Raw genomic sequence first — 22,519 nt, forward strand, 5'->3', positions numbered from 1 at the left:
AGTTAGACTAGTCTCTTTTTTTCAAAAGCCATCTAAGTTGGGTGGGGGAGGCATCATCTCATAAGTTATGCATAGAATCATAGAATAGCAGAGTTGGAAGGGGCCTACAAGGCCATTGAGTCCAACCCCCTGCTCAACGCAGGAATCCACCCTACAGCATCCCCGACAGAGGGTTGTCCAGCTGCCTCTTGAAGGCCTCTAGGGTGGGAGAGCCCACAACCTCCCTAGGTAACTGATTCCATTGTCGTACCGCTCTAACGGTCAGGAAGTTTTTCCTGATGACCAGCCGGAATCTGGCTTCCTGTAACTTCAGCCCATTTTGTGAAGGGCATTTTTCTCTTGCACTTCATCACAGACTAGGGGAGAGATTATGCCTTGTTAAAGGACCCTCACCCAGATTTCAAAAGCGCCCTGCAAACAAGCAACTGAGACCTCTGGCTAGAGCACTCTACCCCCCCCCCCCCCAATTCTTTGACAAACCACTGATCAGGGAGTGAGAAAAAGGAAACAACTGTGCCTCTTTAGCCTGGAGAAGAGAAGGTTGAGGGGAGACATGATAGCAGTCTTCAAATACTTAAAAGGTTGTCACACAGAGGAGGGCCAGGATCTCTTCTCGATCCTCCCAGAGTGCAGGACACGGAATAACGGGCTCAAGTTAAAGGAAGCCAGATTCCAGCTGGACATCAGGAAAAACTTCCTGACTGTTAGAGCAGTACGACAATGGAACCAGTGACCTAGGGAGGTGGTGGGCTCTCCCACACTAGAGGCATTCAAAGGGCTGCTGGACAACCATCTGTCAGGGATGCTTTAGGGTGGATTCCTGCATTGAGCAGGGGGTTGGACTCGATGGCCTTGGAGACCCCTTCCGACTCTGCTATTCTATGATTCTATGATTCACTGCATCTCCCCTGTTGGTTCAGCTGCTTGCCTCTGTATACGCAGAAGCTACGTTGCTTGCCTGCTAGTTACAACTGAGAGTTTCCGCAAGTATGAGCGTGAACGTAAATAATAATTCATAATTAAATTTATATAAGGACTCGATGGCCTTATAGGCCCCTTCCATCTCTACTATTCTATGATTCTATGAGTAGCCCTGCCTATTTCACTGTGGTTACCACTAACACGTTGCCCTGAACAGATTACCCCTGTGAGGGAATTATTATTATTATTATTATTATTATTATTATTATTATTATTATTATTATTTACATTTCTTTACCGCCCCATAGCTTAAGCTCTCTGGGCAGTTTACAAAAGATTTGAACTTTAAAGGTTAAAAATCGATATACAGAATCTAAAACCATAAAATGGTAAAACAGACAGCATTCAAAGACAACCTACTTTTAACAACAGCTTTGAGCGCTCCGCCAAGTCTGAAGATAGATCTGGGATCGGTCAAAAACTCAACCTGAGACCTGTGACAGAGAAAAGGGTCCCCCAACATCCTTGTTGCTTCCACTTTTGGAGGCACGTGTGGCCTTAATCCGCCATCGCTTTTGCAGCTGTCTTCTGGCATTTCTGGGGGTGGGGGTGGGGGCAGTGTGTGTGTGGGGGGGCAGTGTGTGTGTGTGCTCCCAATATATTTTCCCCCCATGGTGCAGAAGCGAATGCTGGCTCTGATCCTTAACGGACAGCCACCCAACTTGAAAAGTTGTGTAGCATATTGAGAAATGACAGAATCTATATCCCAGTTCTCCCGAAGCTGTAGAATGCCAAATTTCGCCATCCGATAGCGTGGTCGACACAGCTGGGAGATGGTTTTATACCAGCTGGAGCTGAGACTTTATTCTCCAACTACTAGGTAAAGCTACCCGATTTTGCTTCTATTGACTTGTGGTTGTTGTTTTTAGACCAATCTAAAACTCTCTCTAGCTTTGTTAATATAAAAGCTGCCTTCTGTTTTCCACCATCAAGGAACCTGCACCTTCCTCCTAAGGATGGAGACAGTCCTGATTTTATTTTGTTAAAAATAGGGGACTGTTGGTCTGTGGAACTCAAAAACTTGCAGTGTTTTGTAACCTTTGAGTTGGCCAAAGGGAAAAGTACCACCTTGATAGGATTTCATAATTTCCCCTTTGGCCAGCACGGGTTACCTTCTGCTTTTTGGTGTAGTCGTTGAAAAAGGCCCTATGCAGGCACTTAAGCCATAGCTCAGGATCTGGCCCAGCAGAAAACGGTGCTCCTGGCATGCTCAGAGGTGCTCTTCCCACTTCTGCGATTGAATTGATAGCCGTGTTGGCTGGCTTGTCAACCAGTAAGCCCGGCCTCCTGCCGTCTCCAGTTACACCCCTTCCAAGAGCAAGTGGGAGGGAGGGGGGGTCTATATTTAAGACCCCTTTCAAGGGTTGATCTGGGCTCCTATAGGTCTGGGTGTGCATGAAATAGGTTGCAGGTTTTCTTTCAAGTGGAGACGGGGCGGGGGAGAGCTCACAGTTGATCCCACCCCAAGCTGAATGCTCACGCCCTCTGTACGCCTCTGTCGTCCTCCTACAGTTGGGCCAAGTAAGTGCTCGGAGCATGGCCAGACAGCCTGGTGTCCTCCAGATGTTTTGGACTACAACCCCCAGACAGCATGGGGGATGGTGAGGGATGATGGGGGTTGCAGTCCAAGGCAACTTCGTCAACTCCCCAGAGAGCTTCATCTATGGGGCGGTATAGAAATGTAATAAAGAATAAAATCACCTGGGGGATCACCTCTGGTTTAGGGGATGCATTTTGGACATACAGGCGGTAAGGGGGGGGGGGGTGGCAAAATCGCCGGCGTCGTTTTGTCTCCTAGGTCCGTCGTCGTCCCTTTCCCCCCCGCAAGTTTTAACACTTCCTCCTCCCACCGGCAGCCAGGCCTCCTCTTCAAAGAAGCAAGTGAGAAGTAAACCCTAACTCTGAGCAGATCGTAAAAAGTAACGCTGAGCCTGCGCAGAACCCTGGAAACTGGCCGTTACATCCTGCAGAGCTCTGGAGCGGTGTTGCGGGGTGCCCTGCTCCTGTGCAGGGTGGCAGCCAGCGCTTTAGCGGGATGCTGCGCTTGCCCCAAATCTCCCCCCTGCAACGGTCAGCATTCTGTGCCCACCAAGCATGTGCGACCCTTACTGGGCTGTTTGTGGGGGTGGCGGGTGTTCCTCTGACCCCCTCTTTTTTTTTACTGAAAGTCTTCTAATATTCTGCAAACCCAGGAGCCTCCACAAAACTGCTGACTATCTCCCGGTTGTGCTTTGGATGACGGTGCTCCTTTGGCTACAGAAAGATCCACTCTTGCTGTTGGTATATGGCGGGGGTGTACAACCTCAGGCCCTGTCTGGCCGCCTGGGGTTCCTCACAGCGTCACGTCCCCTTTCTCTGACCTCCCATTGTTCAGTTTCCTGGCATCTTCATATTCTCCCTCCCCCCCACCCAAAAAAAAGGTTGAACTGCCACTCCGAAGGCATAGTTACTGGAGTATTCAAGCTAAAATATGCTGGCATTTTGGAGGCCTGCCCCCTTTGTCCTTGAACCCACACACCACTGAGATGTGCTCCCCTCTTGACTGAAAGAGGCTCGACCCCCCCCCCCCCCGGGTGTATAGGAGGCAGGCGACTTCTGGGTGAGTTGGAGATCCATCTGGTTCACCACTGCTCAAGGTGTCGAGGCATCTGATATTCAAAGGTAGACTTCCCTTGACCATGGAGATTCCATTAGCTACTGAAAGGACGCTCCTCCATGACTTTGTCTAATGCCCCTTTAAACCCATCGAGGCTAGCAGCCCTCCACACTCTTGGGCCAGAAAACGTACTATCATATGTAATAATTGCAATCTCTGTTCTCCAAACATTGATTTTCATGTAGTCAAAAATGGTACCTCCATCCATGCTCAAGAATGAGGTGTCAGTACTTTGTATTTTTACTCTCTTTTTTTAAAATACTGTAAACTCTCCAGAGAGTGTGCTATTGGATGGCAGATAAATGTGGTAAATAAGAAATATTAGTAGATTTATGGAAACCCCATAGCTTGCAGAAAACAAAGAATATTTGGGGACTAAGGGGGGCAATACCATTCATTGAAGTCTGAGCCTGGGTAGTGGCCAAATAATACTGTGTGACAGTTGAGAGAAAGAACAGAAAACCAGGGAAGAAAGGGAATGGAAAACCCTGGAAAAGGAAGATCGAGGGAAAGACACATAGATATAAAAAGATAACAGAAAGAACCATTTCATTGTCTGGATAAGTTCATACTGAGAAGATCTCTCTAATACGTTCACGGATAACAGAAGTGAGAGCTTCCCATACTAATTAATGGACAACTCCAAGATTTTAATGTTTGGGCATAAGTGTGTCTACTGCCTTCACCACCAACACCTGTAAAAAAAAATTCAAGTGAAGAAAAAAATTCCAGACAGCCCATTGAGGATTGAGCATGCTCAGTGGTTATGAAATGCTAACTCCCTTGGGTTGGGGGTTAGGAATGAAGAGTTTGGAAACCTAAACCGAAGTGTTGTGCATGGCAACATTTTCTTGACAAGCGCTCCTTATTCTTTTCAATAGCAAAGTTCCTCAGGGCACTGAATCCCAGCGCTTAAAAAAAAGAATAAAGGACGTCTGCCTGTTCCCTTTCTTTCGGGAGGGGACAACATGGAACTTTTACTATAATGATGTATTCTCATACGAGCACTAAACCTTATGCACATGTATTGCGCCACGTCGTACCCATTCACTGTTGCCGCTCTTTGGGGGAGGAACGTGGGTTTTGACTTGACCAACCTCTGGTGAGTTCTTTTACCTCCCTGCGAGTAAACAGTGTTTGTATCCTACAATGCAGCACTCTTCGCTATTTGCATGGGACTGCAATGGGCGATTGCTATGTTGCATTCTGGGAAGGGTTGGTGTTTCATACTAAGAGACTCCACCAGAAATATGAAGCAGCCAATATTATTCCTTCATTGCCTTTCCAAGCTTCCTGGCTATTTTTGTTTGTTTTGACCTGTTCTTTATTTCACCGGCCTAGTCAGCTGTTTTGAAACCAGGGTACGAAGTTCGTTTTTCATCCATGCCTCTGAACAGACTTATTCATTTTTGTCCGCCATCTTTCCCTTTACAATGGTGGCCAAAATTGTGGACACTTTTTGAAATTGTCATGTTTTGCAACTTTGCATGCTTATAAAAAATGTTCTGTTTCACGAAATTCGAATGTTTATATATCAATTGAAAGAGAATTTAATACTGAATTCAATACAAAAAAAACCAATGCAAATATCTGCAGTACAAAAAAAGTTATGCTTACTTTAGTCTAAAATCAAACACAGGTGTGATTGAGTGAGGACGTGGATTGGAATTGCAAACCCTACTGACCAATCACAGTCCTTGTTTCGGGGACCAATCACACGGCAGTAGCTGTGATACATCATGTTTCAAGTTGGGGGAAAATCAGTTTTGTTGATTGTTCTGTAACAAGCGCAATTGGAGATTGTGTGAATATTTGAAGTATTTCACAAATTAAAAGTGTACGTACGTACATCATAAATAGAACAATGGCACCAAAGAAAAGAGTTGATTGGACACCCAGGAAAAGAAGCAAGATTGTTGCATTACATGAATCAGGTCTTTCAATTGATTTATAAATATTTGAATTTCGTGAAACAACATTTTCTATAAGCATGCAGCAAGTTGCAAAACATTAACATTTCAAAAAAGTGTCCACAATTTTGGCCACCGCTGGTAGCTTCACAAGAATAGGAGCTTCACAGTAGCTGATCTTCACAACGTCTTGCCTTTGTGCAAAAGTTACCACCTGTGCAACGGAAAGCGCTTCCGGTTCTAGAAGAACCTCTGGTTTTGGTTCTGAACAAATCCACCTTCAAACTGGATCATTTCAAATAATTTAAATTTCAGAACTGACTGGTCATTTAGACGCTAGTTAACTTTCTCTCCCAATCTTGGAGTCGATCCCACTGAAATGAATGGGGCAGGAATGAGTCACGACTAACGTGTCTTGTTTGAGTTCAATGGGGCATAAGCAGGGCTGACCTTCCCTGGATTTGGGCTGCCTTCCCCCCATTTTTGATAGCTGGATGAAAGTTGAAGGTGCACTTTACTCATGCACTAAAAATAAAGGCCTGCGTGCTTTTCCCCCCAGTTGGCTCCCAGGGCAATAGGAAGGTGTTCTGGTTGCAAATGCATTTCCAGTGGCATCCAGTTGAGTTGTTCTGGGACTGGCAGTCCCATTATTATTATTATTATTTTATTATTATTATTTATTTATATAGCACCATCAAGCTCTCCTAGTGTGGTGTCTGTAGGCCCCTCTCTTTTCATAGAATTATAGAATAGTAGAGTTGGAAGGGGCCTACAAGGCCATCGAGTCCAACCCCCTGCTCAGTGCAGGAATCTACCTTCCTTGTTCCTAGATCTCATTAGGTTTGGCAGAGTACCATTTCGAAGTTATCTTGAGATCCCGCTACATCCTATATTTTTGACAGGCCTTTGAAGGTTCCCCCAAATTAAGTTACAGTTAAGGTTACAGAGTTTATCACCTGAAGTACTGCTGTTTAACGCCATGAATTCCTACTGAGCTTACAACAAAAAAGTATTATTAGGGTAGCAAAGAGATTTAGAAAAGCTGCATCAGGAAGGTGGTGCTAATGTGATAGAGAATATTTGGGGGCAGAGCAACAAAAAACCGTTTATAACGCAGCTTGAATCCAAGCGTTTAGTACATAACGGTATTCCCAAATTTAGAAAGTAGTCTTTTAAAATCACTCCAGCTTTTTCTTAATCCAGATTTACTAGTTTAGAAGAATGGTTTAAGAGCCAAGAACACACATTGGTAGACTACTTTCAACCCAAGCCTACACACTTCTTAATGGTACAGTTTTGTACTCAATCTCTGTGTATCTGGATGTGTTTTTGTGCCTGCCAGGCTCCCTGACCCTACTTTAATTTTTATTGTGGTTTTAAAATTAGTTTTTCTAAACTGGGATTTACAAAACACAGCACTGCCCATTCCAGCGCGCCCATTCCAGTCTTTATTCCGTTTCGGAAGCGGTTTCATGTTTGGGGCTCAGACCCAGCCTTGCTTTGTTCTTAAAGTCTTGGACAAGTTGCTTTTCTTTTAGTCTCACTAGTTCGCCTTCGGGGAAATGAGCATTTTGTGACCACTCCCGAATGCCATTTTATGAATGGTCAAGTCCCTCCCCCGTGGCAGCCATTGTGTGAGAGCGCCCTCAGTGTTCCAAAGGTGCCCACTATCTCCAAAAGGTTGGGGAGCAAAACTCTTCCACCATATATATGGGCAAAGAGTGGGATCAGTGCTTCTCCCCCAGGGCCTCTTTTTCGAAGAACGGAGTGAGCGAGATGACCATGTTTTTCAAATCGGAACACTGAATTTTGGGCGCATTTTGCAAAGACCCAGAAATAACACACAAAAGTAAACCAAGCATTTTGAACGGTACTCACTTGTGTGTGTGTCTGCATGCATATATTTAATTTTCAACAACTCACATCGTTCATTTGGGATGGACATATGAACGTTACTGTTTTGTGCCCACTTTCTCCAAAAGTGAATGTGGGAGAGCGTTTAATTTTATTTTTTAATGTCGTAACATGTGCTAGCACGGTCTTCTCAGAGCTGGTGGCCCTCTAGCGGTGTTGGACTACAACTCCCATAATCCCCACCCAGCATAGGCAGTGATGGGTGTTGTAGTCCAACCCACCTGGATAGTGCCAGGGGTAGTGGTGGTGGTGGTGGTAGTGGCGGCTGTGCAAAGTCCCGAGTTCATACCACAGGAGAGTGAACTAGGAATGCAGACTTCGAAATCAGTTTGATTTTAACGCCATTAAACGGGCAGCTGTGAAAGTGATGGTTGAAAGTGAAACGTTGTGAGCACAATTTATGAGCAGTGCTAAGCTAGTTGGTGGATGCTGGGAGTTGCAATCCGAGGAAGGCTGATCTTTCATTAGCACCTTCCTTGGACTGCAAGAAGATCAAACCAGTCCATACTCCAGGAAATAAAGCCAGACTGCTCACTTGAGGGAATGGTATTAAAGGCAAAACTGAAGTACTTTGGCCACATAATGAGAAGACAGGACACCCTGGAGAAGAGGCTGATGCTAGGGAAAGTGGAAGGCAAAAGGAAGAGGGGCCGACCAAGGGCAAGATGGATGGATGATATTCTGGAGGTGACAGACTCGACCTTGGGGGAGCTGGGGGTGGCGACGGCCGACAGAAAGCTCTGGCTCCATGAAGTCACGAAGAGTCGGAAGCGACTGAACGAATAAACAACAAAACAATTAGCCCTAGCCAGCAAAACCAGTGTTGAGGGATAATGGGAAATGTAGTCCAAAAGATCTGGAGAGCCTCAACTTAAGAACATAAGAAGAGTCTTTATGCTGGATCAAACCCAGGGTCCATCTAGTCCAGCACTCTGTTCACACAGTGGCTGACCAGCTGTTGATCAGAAACCCATAAGCAGGACATGAGTGCAACCCCACCCTCCCACCCATGTTCCCCAGCAACCGGTGTTCATAGGAATACTGCCCCTGATACTGGAGGTAGCAGATCGCCATCAGGACTAGTTGGGATTTTTTGCCCCGATAAGCATCACTTTAGATTTGTTACATTGAACTGCATTTGCCATTTTGATGCCCGTTATCCCAGTTTGGAGAGATCCTTGTGGAATGCTTCAATCTGGTGTCATTGGCAAACTTGGCCACTTCACTGCTCGCTACAAATTCCAGATCATTTCTGAATAATTTGAATAGCATTGGTCCCAATACAGATCCCTGTGGGACTTTACTGTTTTACATCCCTCCATTGGGAAAATTTACCATTTATTCCTACTCTGATTTCAATTCGTAAACCAGTTACTGATCCATATGAGGACCTCTCCTCTTATTCCATGAGAGGTGGCCACCCCTGTTCTCTAGGGATGTCCAAGCAATAAGGAGCTAGTTTTACAAAATGGTCACTTAGCGGAGGGGCCATCCTCAGCCTCCTGTGGAAAACGCAAGAGGCCTGAGAGCCCAGGCTTATCATAGAATCATAGAATAGCTGAGTTGGAAGGGGCTTACAAGGCCATTGAGTCCAACCCCCTGCTCAATGCAGGAACCCACCTTAAAGCATCCCTGACAGATGCTTGTCCAGCTGCCTCTTGAATGCCTCTAGTGTGGGAGAGCCCACCACCTCCCTAGGTAACTGATTCCATTGTCGTACTGCTCTAACAGTCAGGAAGTTTTTCCTGATGTCCAGCCGGAATCTGGCTTCCTTTAACTTGAGCCCGTTATTCCGTGACCTGCACTCTGGGAGGATCGAGAAGAGATCCTGGCCCTCCTCTGTGTGACAACCTTTCAAGTATTTGAAGAGTGCTCTCATGTCTCCCCTCAATCTCCTCTTCTCCAGGCTAAACATGCCCAGTTCTTTCAGTCTCTCTTCAAGGGCTTTGTTTCCAGACCCCTGATCATCCTGGTTGCCCTCCTCTGAACACGCTCCAGCTTGTCTGCATCCTTCTTGAATTGTGGAGCCCAGAACTGGACGCAGTACTCTAGATGAGGCCTACATCAAGATGAGGCTTGATGTAGCCTGCCAGAGTTAGAAACTGTAAACTGATGAGGATTCCTGAGAGTCCCGGTTTTCGTTTTCTTTTCAAAGCAAGCTTTTAGCCCCCATCGTTCATTGTGGGGAGGCACAAAAAAACTCTGAAAACATGGCTTCAATCGGATACATTTCAGAGGCCAAAAGTTGGCTGGGTCTGTTGGTTTGAACCGCTGCTTGTTGGAGGACAGGAACAATGGCAAAGGTTAGCATGTATTTGGGCAGCCTAATGCTTGCAATTCAAGGATGGCTTGGACAAGAAGAGAAATGGGCTGGCAACTTTTTTTAATGAATCCAGTGAGAAAATGAATTGTCCCCTTTCATTTATAGGCAAAGGTTTTGGGGACGGTGCCAATGTTATTAAATAGGTTTTCACAGGGAGCCGAATTCCCCCTTCTAAAAATGTTCAGCCCAGTGGCGTAGTGGTCACTTTCCAAGTGCAGGCACTCATCATGACAGTCCCCCGTAGCCACACCCCTGTCCCCAGGACAACGCCCAAATTGCAGGCAGCTGTGTGGATCTATAGCAACAAGCCACTTTCAGCAGCTTTTAGCACCATCTGGAGCACATCTGTCGGAAAGCAGATGGGTTTCAGTTGCCCATTCCAGACTAAGCCATCCCCAAATACTTTGCATTAGGACGGGAACACTTTACTGTTGCTGGGGAAATTCATTTCCTTGCTTCTGCGAGGGTGGCAGCTAAGCTCGGAGGGAACAGAGAAATCCGATGGGGGTGGCGGATGACGCCAGCGTCCCTGCTAATAATAATAAAAAAGTGCTGGCGCTCCACCCCTGCCTCTACTACACTACTGGCTGAACCCCATTATTCCCGTGGACCGAAGAGAAACTAGCCGGAGTGTGCAAACATCACAGGTATGTTCCCAAGTGAGCTGCACAGTGGCCTGACTGCCCGAAGTCCCCGGTTCAGCCGCCACCTCCTCCAATTAAAGCAGCCGGTCAGTGTAGCCAGCACCGGGCAACGTGGTCCATTGGGATGACTCGTTGTGAGCAGCTTCTCTTCATCTACCGAAGAAAACTCTCAAAGGTGCTTGAAGGAGATTGGCTAAGCTGGTGATCCCTCGGCGTAGCTGAACTGTCGGGCACATTTGCTGAGGGTCCTTCTTGCCTGCTCTGAGCCCCAGACTCTGGTTTCTCCTCCTCCTCGGCATCCTTTTTTGTCACTTTGGTGCTCCTCTACCAAAAGGTCCAAGGGGGCTGCATGAGTTCGTAGGTGGGGATGCTGGTGACGTTCACAGGGATGGAGATGACGGCCCAGGGCAGCCCGTGCTGCTCCAGGGATCGGCGGATCATGTATCTGGAAAGGCGGTGGCAAGCGGGAGGGAGAAGGAAAACAACACTATTTATTTATTTATTTATATTTTCATACCACCCCATAGCCGAAGCTCTCTGGGCGGTTCACAAAAATTAAAACCATAATAAAACAACCAACAGGTGAAAAGCACAAATACAAAATACAGTATAAAAAGCAAATCCAGGATAAAACCACGCAGCAACAATTGAGATAGGATTAAAATACAGAGTTAGAACAGTAAAATTTAAATTTAAGTTAAAATTCAGTCTTAAAATACTGAGAGAATAAAAAGGTCTACAGCTGGCGACGAAAGGAGTACAGTGTAGGCGACAGGAGGACACTATTTAAAACAGTAGATTTTAAATAAATACAAAAATAATGTCGGGTGCGGAATGAGCAGGTTGGATGAAGTCAGTGGGTGTAGCCATAAGTTGTGCGCCCAAAGCACACAACTACAAGATATATATTCAAGGATGGACAGTGATCATAGAATCATAGAATAGCAGAGTTGGAAGGGCCTACAAGGCCATTGAGTCCAACCCCCTGCTCAATGCAGGAATCCACCTTAAAGCATCCCTGACAGAGGGTTGTCCAGCTGCCTCTTGAAGGCCTCTTGAAGAAAAACTTCCTGACTGTTAGAGCAGTACGACAATGGAACCAATTACCTAGGGAGGTTGTGGGCTCTCCCACACTAGAGGCCTTCAAGAGGCAGCTGGACAAGCATCTGTCGGGGATGCTATAGGGTGGATTCCTGCATTGAGCAGGGGGTTGGACTCGATGGCCTTGTAGGCCCCTTCCAACTCTGCTGTTCTATGATTCTATGTCTCCCCTCAATCTTCTCTTCTCCAGGCTAAACATGCCCAGAGACAGCACTACTCTTGACCTAAGACAGGGTCGGGGAACCTCTGGGCAAGATATGGCCTCCCACCCACCCTCTGGGCCAGCCCCCAGCCACTCACCCATCCCTCCCGAGCAGGAAGAGGGCAGGAATGTCCGCCGTCTGCCTGGTGCTGTCCTGGATCATCTGCACGTAGGAGCTGTCGTTGTCGTAGGCGTTGTCCGCGATGATCACCGCACGGCCCCCGTGTTCCTGGACGACCCGCGTCTTGGACAGAAACGAGCAGCCCCTGTTGGAGACACAGACGGCAAGAGTTTTGCACCTTGTGCCGCTATGGCTGCTGGCTTGCGCACCCGCGGATCGTGGGCACAGCGGAGTTACGGGGACGTGAGATTTGGCCAAGCAAGAAAGGATGGGAACAGCCCTCTTTGGTAAGTGAATGTTCCACGTCTGGAAAAGGGGAGGTCTACCGTTGACAACGGACGGTAACCGTGGCTGTGGGGAGCTGAATCTTCCCACTTCTCCACAGGGCTCCAAGACTTCACGGACATTTGCCTTCAGCGTGGCTGACTTCCAAGTTCTGTGAAGGCAGCCCTACCCAAACCTGGTGCCCATCAGCCAGGCTGGCTGGGAATGATGAGAGCTGTAGTCCAACACATCTGGAGGGCACCAGGTTGGGGGAGGCTGTCTTACAAGGGATGGAGTAGAGTGGGGGTATTTCGCCCCCCCTCCATTCGGGCAATGGAATCCACCACACACTCCTGGGACAGCTCCTCCCAAATGGAATTCAGCCCTCAGTTTGAAAGAAGTTTGACATCCCGGACCTAAACGCCTTGGGGTTTTCCTGCAGCCGGGCGCAATCGTAGCACATTGCAAAGCTCTCCCACAATGGAGGCCTTCAAGAGGCAGCTGGACAACCATCTGTCGGGGATGCTTTAGGGTGGATTCCTGCATTGAGCAGGGGTTGGACTCAACGGCCTTGTAGGTCCCTTCCAACTCTGCTATTCTATGATTCTATGACATCCTATAATATTGTCTCCAGCCTGCAACAAAGCCACAAAAATGACCTGTGCACAACAGCTCTGACTAGCCTGAACTGCTTTGACGTGTACATTTATGAGCAGTTTGCGGCTTTGAAGAACAAACCTTTCCAAAACTTCCGTGTCTGCTTGAAGTTCTCTCCTGGCTAGTCCAGTGGCTCTTTTGTTAGCCCACCAGGATTACTGTCCCTACTTTGCACATGAGAGACTGAGGCTGAGAAATGGGTGAGGCCGCTGCGATGGCCATGGTAAGATTTGAACTTTCTACCCTCAATTGTTCCCCAGGTTTCTATAGCCACTGAGCATGCTCAGTCTTCACTGTTTTTGGGGGGGGGGGTTAGGAGGGGGGTCCTCTTTCGTGTGGGTGGTGCTATTTTAGCTACATACATAATGTCACTCTGTTCTTAAATCCCGGAAAGAAAGGGAAATTCAGGGAATGGTTAAACAAATTCATGGTGTTTAACCATCCCTGACAGATGGTTGTCCAGCTGCCTTGTGAAAGCCTCTAGTGTGGGAGAGCCCACAACCTCACCAGGCATCTGATTCCATTGTCCTACTGCTCTAACAGTCAGGAAGTTTTTCCTGATGTCCAGCTGGAATCTGGCTTCCTTTAACTTGAGCCCGTTATTCCGTGTCCTGCACTCTGGGAGGATCGAGAAGAGATCCTGGCCCTCCTCTGTGTGACAACCTTTTAAGTCTTTGAAGAGTGCTATCATGTCTCCCCTCAGTCTTCTCTTCTCCAGGCTAAACATGCCCAGTTCTTTCAGTCTCTCTTCATAGGGCTTTGTTTCCAGACCCCTGATCATCCTGGTTGCCCTCCTCTGAACACGCTCCAGCTTGTCTGCGTCCTTCTTGAATTGTGGAGCCCAGAACTGGACGCAATACTCTAGATGAGGCCTAACCAGGGCCGAATAGAGAGGAACCAGTACCTCATGTAAACTATACAACTATACCTTCATACCCTGCTCATGGTCGTCCCAGCAGCATTTGGCTGGCCACCGTCAGAAACTGAACACTAGACCAGATGGAAGTTGGGTTCACTCCAGCAGAGCGGTTCATATAGGGTGACCGTATGGAAAGGAGGACAGGGTCCCTGTATATCTAACAGTTGTATAGCAAAGGGAATTTCAGCAGGTGCCATTTCAGCAGCACCTGGTGAAATCCCCCCTTCATCACAACAGTTAAAGCTGCAGGAGCCCTGCCCTCTTTTGTATCTGGTCAAGAGGGCAGCTTTAATGGTTGGGATGAAGAGGGAATTTCACCAGGTGCAGCATGCATAGAAATGACACCGGATGAAACTCCCTTTTCCATGCAACTGTTAAAGATACAGGAGCCCAGTTCTCCTTTCCATATGGTCACCTTAGGTTCATATATTCATTGACCACGGCAGTTATCATTGATCATCCCCACTGTACAAGCAACGCATTTCCGCCCAGCCCCTGGAATGCACAGTTGCACTCAAAAACAGCTTGGGTCTTGCAAAGAAACTCACCCACGCTCCACCAAGGCAATCTGCCCTTCGATGAAGACGCCGTTGTTTAACACACCGCAGGCCTCCGGAGGATCCGCTGGAACCAGGTAGATCTGCTCATATCTGGTGTTCTTGGGCAGATGGAAGAGACGCATGAGTAGGTGAAAATAATACCACGGGCTGTTGAGCATGAGCAGAAACAGCCCCGTGCTGCTCTTTGATGCAAGAAGCTCGCCCTGAGTGAAAGGCCTCCCCACCACTGGGCAAACGGCCCCAGCTAAGAGCAGCCTCACAGGACACATCTTGCACCACAGGGCAGGAACGAAGCTTCCATCATCATAGAATCATAGAATACCAGAGTTGGAAGGGGCCTACAAGGCCATCGAGTCCAACCCCCTGTTCAATGCAGGAATCCACCCTAAAGCATCCCTGACAGAGGGCTGTCCAGCTGCCTCTTGAAGGCCTCTAGTGTGGGAGAGGCCACAACCTTCCTAGGTAACTGATTCCATTGTCGTACTGCTCTAACAGTCAGGAAGTTTTTCCTGATGTCCAGCTGGAATCTGGCTTCCTGTAACTTGAGCCCGTTATCATGGTCCTGAACGTGCCAAAACGGCGGCATTTTATCTTGTACACCACTCCGAAATTTTGAACGGGGAGCGGTATATAAATCTTGTAAATAAATAAGTAAATTTGCAAAGATAATTGGAATACAGCCGAATGCTGCGGCGTTCTTGGGGGCCCAGGAGGAAGCCCACAGGCAAGTATACATGAACATAGGAGGAGCCGTGGTGGATCAGGCCCAAGCCTGATCTCCTCCAGCGTTCTGTTCCCACAGTGGCCGACTGGAGGCCTTTGGGAAGGCCACAAGCAGGACAGATGTGCAATAGCGACCCTCCCGTTCATTCATTAATTGATTTATTCATTCCAATAATGTTTCTCCCGCCCTTCAGCCAAAAAGGCTCCCAGAGTGTCTTATGAAGACAAGACATCCTGCAGTCCCCGCCCAACAGCTTACAATCTAGAAGACATGATGCAAAAGGAAGAGGAATTGGGAAAGAGGAAAGGAAAATGCCATTTCAGGCACTAGAGTTCTTGGCTACTAGATCATGTTAACACCAGGATCTACATTACAGCTTTAAAACGGTTTATAACAGTACTGACAACTGTTGGGGCCCAGGACATACTCCCAATGCAGTCTTCAAAACGTTTTCAAAGTGTTATATCCTGCTTAATGTAGATTTGGCCTGTGACACCCTAAATCAGATCCCTTCCGGCCAGCCAAATCCCAGCTCCATCTTTTCATCTCTAACTCTGTATTTTAATTTTATATCAATTTTGCTGCGTGGTTTTATCCTGGCTGTGCTTTCTATACTGTATTTTGTATTTGTGCTTTTAACATGTTGGTTGTTTTATTATGGTTTTAATTTTTGTGAACCGCCCAGAGAGCTTCGGCTATTGGGCGATATAAAAATGTAATAAATAAATAAATAAATAAATCTCTCTGCCCAAACAGTCCTTTTGGGCAAAACTGGTTTCAGCCGTCATCCACTGTGGCCATAGCTAGACCTAAGGTTTATCCCTGGATCGTCCAGGGGTCAAACCTGTTCATCTAGGTGACACACAGGGGATCCAGTGCTCAGGAAGGGGCGAACCCTGGATGATCCCAGGATAAACCTTAGGTCTAGCTGTGGCCCCAGGCAGGTGATCTGACCCACAGCCAGGTGCTGGAAATTTATTTATTTATTTATTTCATTTCTATACCGCCCAATAGCCGAAGCTCTCTGGGCGGTTCACAAAAATTAAAACCATGAAGAGCATAATAAAACAACCAACAATTTAAAAACACAAATACAAAATACAATGTATTTCACAATTTATTATTTATTTATTATTTATTTATTATTTATTTAAGCATTTTTATGCCGCCATTCAGCCAAAAAAGGCTCTCACGGCGGCTTACAAAAGTATTTGACATTGACATTGACATTGACAATGGCTGATCAGGCCCCATTGGCCCCTATCAGTGACCACCCTATCAAAATGCCTAAATGGTTTTCTTGTGGACGGGGCTGCATCTCTCCCAATATCAGCCTTGTTATATTTTTTACTCCCGCCGACAGCCACTGTTGCTGCAAAAAAAAATGGAAGCGGGAGAAAGAAGGACGTTGGACGTAGTTGGGAGGCGAGCGGTCAATAAAGAAACTGAGTTAGCGCCTGCCTGGTTCTCATACTTACAAACACTCCTCCGAAATCCTTGGCTGGCGTGGCGGTAAAAATGTAGCGGATATCGCCGGGGCTGAGCACTTGGAAATAGAGATATTCCTGGATGCGTAGGCCTGCACGATGAGAGGTCCAAAAGAGAAGACAGAGAGCATGAACTCTAGTAGCAGTGTGTTCCAACGGCCTCCTCCCCCCCCAAATAGAAAAGGAAGTTCTGGTTTCAGCATAGGCAGTCTTAGGTTTGGGTTTGTCTGGGGTGGAGTGTATTTTTGGAAAAACTGAGGTTCATTGTGGGGGGGGGCGCCTTCAAATGTGGTCATGTGAACAGCAGTAAAATATCTGAGTTGATGGAAAGTAGCAGAATTGAGTTAGACAGGACTGGCTGAAAACATTTTGTTGCTGAGATGCAAAATCCAAATGCCCCCACAATTAATATTGGGTATTTATTTATTTATTTCATTTCATTTCATTTCTATGCCGCTCAATAGCCGAAGCTCTCTGGGCGGTTCACAAAAATTAAAACCATGAAGAGCATAATAAAACAACCAACAATTTAAAAACACAAATACAAAATACAATACAAAAATATACAATCCATGCGGGGAGGATCTCCTGCACAACCCCCCTTTGAAATGAGCAGGAGGCTTCTGTTCATTTCAACAGGGGGGGTTGTGCAGGAGATTTTCCCATGCAAGTCAGATCTGTCTGGTCTCCCACTCTGCTGCCCTCAAAATCGAGTGCCCTGAGGTTGGCTGCCTCTTTTTGCTCATTGATCAATCCACCCCTGGCACCAGATCAAGTTAGCGCGGAGGGGTTGCCATTTTCTGTCTTTTGCTGCGTCTCCTCCCACAACTCCATTGCAATTTTGCCTACTTTTGCTACAAGGTTTCCTCCTCCTCTCATAATATTAGATCCCTATAAGGGAAGGTTACAACAGCTGGTATTGTTTCATTTGGAGGGGAAAAGGAGATTAAGAGGAGACCTGACAAAGGTGTCCAAAGTGATACCTAGTGCGGAGAATGTGGATAGGGATGCCATCTCTCTCTCTCTCTCTCTCTCTCTCTCTCTCTCTCTCTCTCTCATAATATTAGAAGCCAGTGGGGTCATCCCACGAAGCTGATTGGGGAGGTTCAGGACAGATAAAAGGGGCTGGATGTAGTGTAGTGGCTAAATTGTTGGACTAGGAGTCGGGAGATCCAGGTTCTCGTCCCCACTCGGCCATGGAAACCCACTGGGTGACTTTGGGCCAGTTACAGACTCTCAGCCCAACCCACCTCACAGGGTTGTTGTGAGGATAACATGGAGAGGAGGAGGATTATGTACACCGCCTTGGCTTCCTTGGAGGGGGGAAAAGGCAGGATATAAATGTAATAAATAAATATAAGGACTTCTTCACATAGCACATAATTAAACTATGGATTTCACTATTACAGGATGTCGTGATGGCCACCAATTGGGATGGCTTTAAAAGGGGGGTGGATAAATTCCTGGAGGAGAAGGCTATCTTTGTTGTTCTCTGGCCAACAGCTGGTTGGCCACTGTGTGAACAGAGTGCTGGACTAGATGGACGCTTGGTCTGATCCAGCAGGGCCCTTCTGATGTTCTTATGGAGTCCAACATCATCTGGAATGGCCTCAAGTTCACCACTCTTGCCTTAAGGTCACCTAGTGAGTTTAAGTACGCCATTATTCCTTCTTGTAATGGAAGGACGTAAGGAGAGTCCTACTGGATTAGACCATATGCCCACCCAGTCTGTTGACCACGGCAACCAGCCAGATGTTTTGAGGAAGCCCACAAGCTGGGCTTGAAGGCAAGCGCCCCCTCCTGCTGTTTCTCCCCAGGGACTGATATTCAGCGGAGAGTGCCTCCAAGCATGCGACCCATTTAGCCATACCTTAGCAAATGTCTACCGACAAAACTCATCTCCCTCATTCGCTTGGCCATTTCCCTCTGACCGGTAACATGGGAATCGCATTGCTTTAGCTACCTTACAGGACACACTGCACTTTGTCCAAGAAAAGCATTCTGTGTCAATGAGAGCTTCGGCTATGGGGCGGTATAAAAATTCAATACATAAATAATAAATACTGACGCAGCAGCAATATTGGCTCAAAAATGACCTCCAAATATATCATCTTTTCCCTCGCCCCCTCACTCCTCCATGGCCCCACTGGACTGCCCCAGATTTGTGAGCTGACCCGTAATTTGTAAAAGGAGAAACGTGGCTGGGAAGGAAACCACGCGCCTGGCTACGTTCCATGCAACCGGCTGTTGCCACGCTGCAAATAGCAGATGTAAAACGCGAGGAATTATAAATAGATCCGAGACTGCAGGCCCACATGCCACATGCTCTGGAGCAGGTTTGACAGAAGCCTGTGAAGCAACTCCGGGGGTTCCAGGCTTGCCAAGACTCCCTTGCAGTCCTCAGCAGGCCGAGAACTTAGGCCTGGGTCTGCGTGCACAAAGATTGCCAACTGACGGGGGAGCAGGGATGGAGAGAAATCCCAGCCTGACCTGCTTTCGTGCCTTTAATGTTGATATGCAAAACTCAGCATGCACAGGTTGCAGCGCAGCGAGAATCTGAGCCACAGGGCTGAAGGGCCCTTGGAGAAGATGCCCTCCGTGGCCCTCTTCCTCTGGGGCTCTTCCATCGGTCCCAGGGCCGGTGCTACCATAGAGGCCACTCAGGCGGCCGCCTAGAGCGCCAAGCTAAGAGGGGCGCTGGGCACAGCGCAGCACTCAGGCGCGTTGGCTGTGAGCCGGCCCGGCCCGAGGATTCAGCTGGGCCTGGGCGGGCGAGATGGCGCTCCGTGCCCGCCCAGCTGAAGCGAAGCCAGGGAAGCTGAGGTGGGGGTGGGGCGGCTCCACGTTCAGACTTCCGGAATGCGCCCGGAAGAGAGAGAGAGAGAGAGAGAGAATGTATGGGTGAATGGGGTGCATGGGGTCTCTGAGTGAATGCATGTGTTCATGCGTGTGTTTGTTTGGAGTGAGTGATGCTGAGTGTGCATGTGCGTACGCACGTGTGAGTTGGAGGGTACGATTTGGAGGTGATGATATTCCTATTAAATAATGCATTTTAGACCCGTAGACGTTCCTTTCCAATTTGTTTGCTATAATTGGCATGATGTATTTCTTGCACTTTAAAATAAATTTAGCAGTTTCAAGTTTTGTGCTTCTTATTTTTTCCAGGAAACATCTGTTCTTAAAAATCAAAGTTGGGATTTGCGGGGGGGGGGGAGTTGAAAGTAGCTCACCTTGCCTAGGGCGCAAAATAGTCTGGCACCGGCCCTGATCAGTCCACCATTATTATTATTATTATTGTTGTTGTTGTTTGTGTCCTGCCTTTTGCCCAATACTGGGCCTCAAGGCGGCCTTACGAAGTTTAAAACATACATTGTATATTAAAAAAAAAGTTTAAAATACACAACAAAATTATAAATCATTAACATACATGGGGGAACAGATTATTCTCCAAAGGCCTGCTGGAACAAAAAAGTTTTCGCCTGCTTCCGAAAGCCCATCAAGGAGGGAGCCAGCCTAGCTTCCTCGGGAAGAGAGTTCCAGAGCACTGGAGCAGCCACCGAGAAGGCCCTCTCCCATGTTCCCACCAAGTGCTCCTGTGAAGATGGTGGGACTGAAAGAAGGGCTTCTCCAGAAGATCTCAAAGCACGGGCAGGCTCATAAGGGAGAAGACGGTCTTTCAAGCCGTTATCACCAGCTGCTGTTGTGCCTCGTCCCACTTACTTGCTTGACAGGCAGAGCGCCAGGGAGCAAGGAGGAGGCCGTGGCATCTCCTGTCCCTCCTTCTCAGCACCACCACTGCCTCGGCCACAGCGAGAGGCAGGTGGACAAGCAGGCTGCAACGGGGGAAAGGAGGAGCAGGTCCAGGGGGACCCTGCTGGGCTGTGGGCCCTTGGCAGGGCCCCAACTATACCTACCCTTGACCCGGCCCTGGCGAGAGGCACTGTCAAGCTGTTGTCAAAGGCACCATTGCAAATGCCAGTGGCAACTTCTCTCTTGCTCAATCTATGGAAAGCTACCTAATGTTCCACACAACACACTTCGATTGCAAACACATCCAGCTGGCTAAGGGACGCCACAGCAGGCAAGCACCCGAAGAGACCCCCGCTCTGTTCCTCAAAAGCAGCTCAGGCGTGCTGTGCCAGATGACAGCCAAAAGCCACGGTGCACCTGCCGGGTCCGGCTGCAGGCTCAGAAGCTCCTTCATACTCACCTTGGGCACCTGGCCACAAGCACAGGACGAAGCACAGCCATCCGAGCCAAGCAGGCAGCATCGCTGGGGTGCAGCGGCCACCCCTGGCCAGCACTTGGGTTGCGCACCAGGCACCCAGATGTTTCAGGGACATTCAGAGGAGAAACCCGCCTCCCAAGTCACGCTCATTGGGTGAGCCAAAGCTTTGGAGAAGGCCATTGGGGAGGGTTTTAATCCATCATCTGTCTTTCACAGCACGGGTTTTGGTCTACCAACAAGCTTCTAATAGAGAGGAAAGGAAGTTAAAAGAAAAAAAGACCTCAAAAGATTTATGCTCTTAGTGCTACGTAGGCAAGAATCTGGAGTAACCAGGGCGTCAGCGAATAAACAAATGTGACCGGTAAGAAGACAAAAGGATCATAACTTTAAAGAAAGAAAACATGGTTTTCTTTCTTTGGGGGATTTGTCTTCCACTTTCCCTGTTCTTGAAAGAAAATGGTAAAGGAGTTTTATATCAGCATCAGCATCCAATAATAAAAAGTAAAAACAATAGACAATTGGTTTAGTCAATAAAACAACAACAAAATAGTAATAGGTCGATCTGTTTTATTTATTTATTTATTTATTTATTTATTTACATACATTTATATACCGCCCCCCCAGCCAAAGCTCTCTGGGCGGTTTACAACAATTAAAAATGGTAAACATTAAAAGTATATTTTTTTAAAAAAAAACCATAAAAGTATAAAAACAACAACAGTATCCATTTAAAAACAACAATTCCGGGGTACATTAAAAACAAACTTAACGTTGTTAAATGCTGTTAAAATACCTGGCACCGAAAAGATAACAACGTTGGCGCCAGGCGAGCCTTATCGGGAAGATCATTCCACAGTCGGGGGGCCACCATTGAAAAGGCCCTCTCCCTGGTTGTCATTCTCTGAGCTTCCCTCGGAGTAGGCACTCGGCGGAGGACCTTAGATGTTAAGCGCAGTGTACGGGTAGGTTCATGTCGGGAGAGGCGTTCCATCAGGTATTGATTAATCAAATTTATTTCAGAAGGCTGTGATGCACCCCCATAATTCTCATCCCATACTGTAATTAAGTATAATGCTAAGAACATAAGAAGAGCCATCTAGTCTAGCATTCTGTTCACACAGTGGTCAACCAGGTGCCTGTGAGAAGCCCACAACACAAGTAGTGCAAGAGCCCCTCCCACCCATGTTCCCCAGCAACCGGTGCACACAGGCTTACTGCCTTGAATACTGGAGATAGCACACAACCATCAGGGCTAGTAGCCATGGATAGCCTTCTCCTCCAGGAATTTACCCAACCCCCCTCTCAAAGCCATCCAAATTGGTGGCCATCACTACATCTTGTGGTGGTGAGTTCCGTAGTTTAACCATGTGCTATGTGAAGAAGTCCTTCGTTTTATCTGTCCTGAAAATGTCTCCCTATCCACATTCTCCACACCAGGCATTATATTGTGCACCTCAATCATGTCTCCCCTCACTTGCCTTTTTTCTAAGCTAAACAACCTCCAGAGTTGTAGCCTTTCCTCATAGGAGAGTTGCTCCAGGCCCTTGATCACTTTAGTCTTTTTTCATTAAAAAAAAAACATTTTAAAATGGAACACTGTTGTTATTTCAAAATATATCAAAAATCCCTGCTCTTTCTAAATCAGGTCATTTCCTCCACAACCATTTTAAGATTTCCCAGTAAATGCTAGTAGTGCCAATGCAGACCATCAGTCCCACATTTCAGGTTGGGGACTGGGGTGAGGGGGTGGCAGCAGGGGAATGGCTTACAACAGCCCTGCAATGTAGTCCACTGTTAATACTGCAGGTTAGAGGCGGTGCAGAGGCTG

The 22,519-nt window shown here is 47.4% G+C and overlaps 1 protein-coding gene across 1 annotated transcript; it reads right to left on the reverse strand.

Annotated features, from left to right (window-relative positions):
* Positions 1–9,533: 9,533 nt before the first annotated feature.
* On the reverse strand, positions 9,534–20,785 carry PRADC1 (protease associated domain containing 1). Its single transcript, XM_063135700.1, has 5 exons — positions 20,674–20,785; positions 16,455–16,555; positions 14,241–14,350; positions 11,830–11,997; positions 9,534–10,873 (listed from the first exon to the last, which is right to left on the reverse strand). Exons 1-5 carry the CDS (start codon positions 20,732–20,734, stop codon positions 10,753–10,755), a joined length of 561 nt encoding a protein of 186 aa, XP_062991770.1. The 5' UTR covers positions 20,735–20,785; the 3' UTR covers positions 9,534–10,752.
* Positions 20,786–22,519: the final 1,734 nt, after the last annotated feature.

Source organism: Elgaria multicarinata, chromosome 10 (assembly GCF_023053635.1).
Source record: "Elgaria multicarinata webbii isolate HBS135686 ecotype San Diego chromosome 10, rElgMul1.1.pri, whole genome shotgun sequence".
In the NCBI taxonomy this organism is placed as follows: domain Eukaryota; kingdom Metazoa; phylum Chordata; class Lepidosauria; order Squamata; family Anguidae; genus Elgaria; species Elgaria multicarinata.

What these genes read in the sequence shown, in the direction of transcription:
- PRADC1 (XM_063135700.1), bottom strand. Translation starts at nt 20,734, where the DNA reads ATGCTGCCTGCTTGGCTCGGATGGCTGTGCTTCGTCCTGTGCTTGTGG. An exon ending in CTTGTGGCCAGGTGCCCAAG is followed by an intron (nt 16,556 to 20,673) that starts GTGAGTATGAAG and finishes CTCATCGTGCAG; the next exon opens with GCCTACGCATCCAGGAATAT. An exon ending in ATTGCCTTGGTGGAGCGTGG is followed by an intron (nt 11,998 to 14,240) that starts GTGAGTTTCTTT and finishes TGTCTCCAACAG; the next exon opens with GGGCTGCTCGTTTCTGTCCA.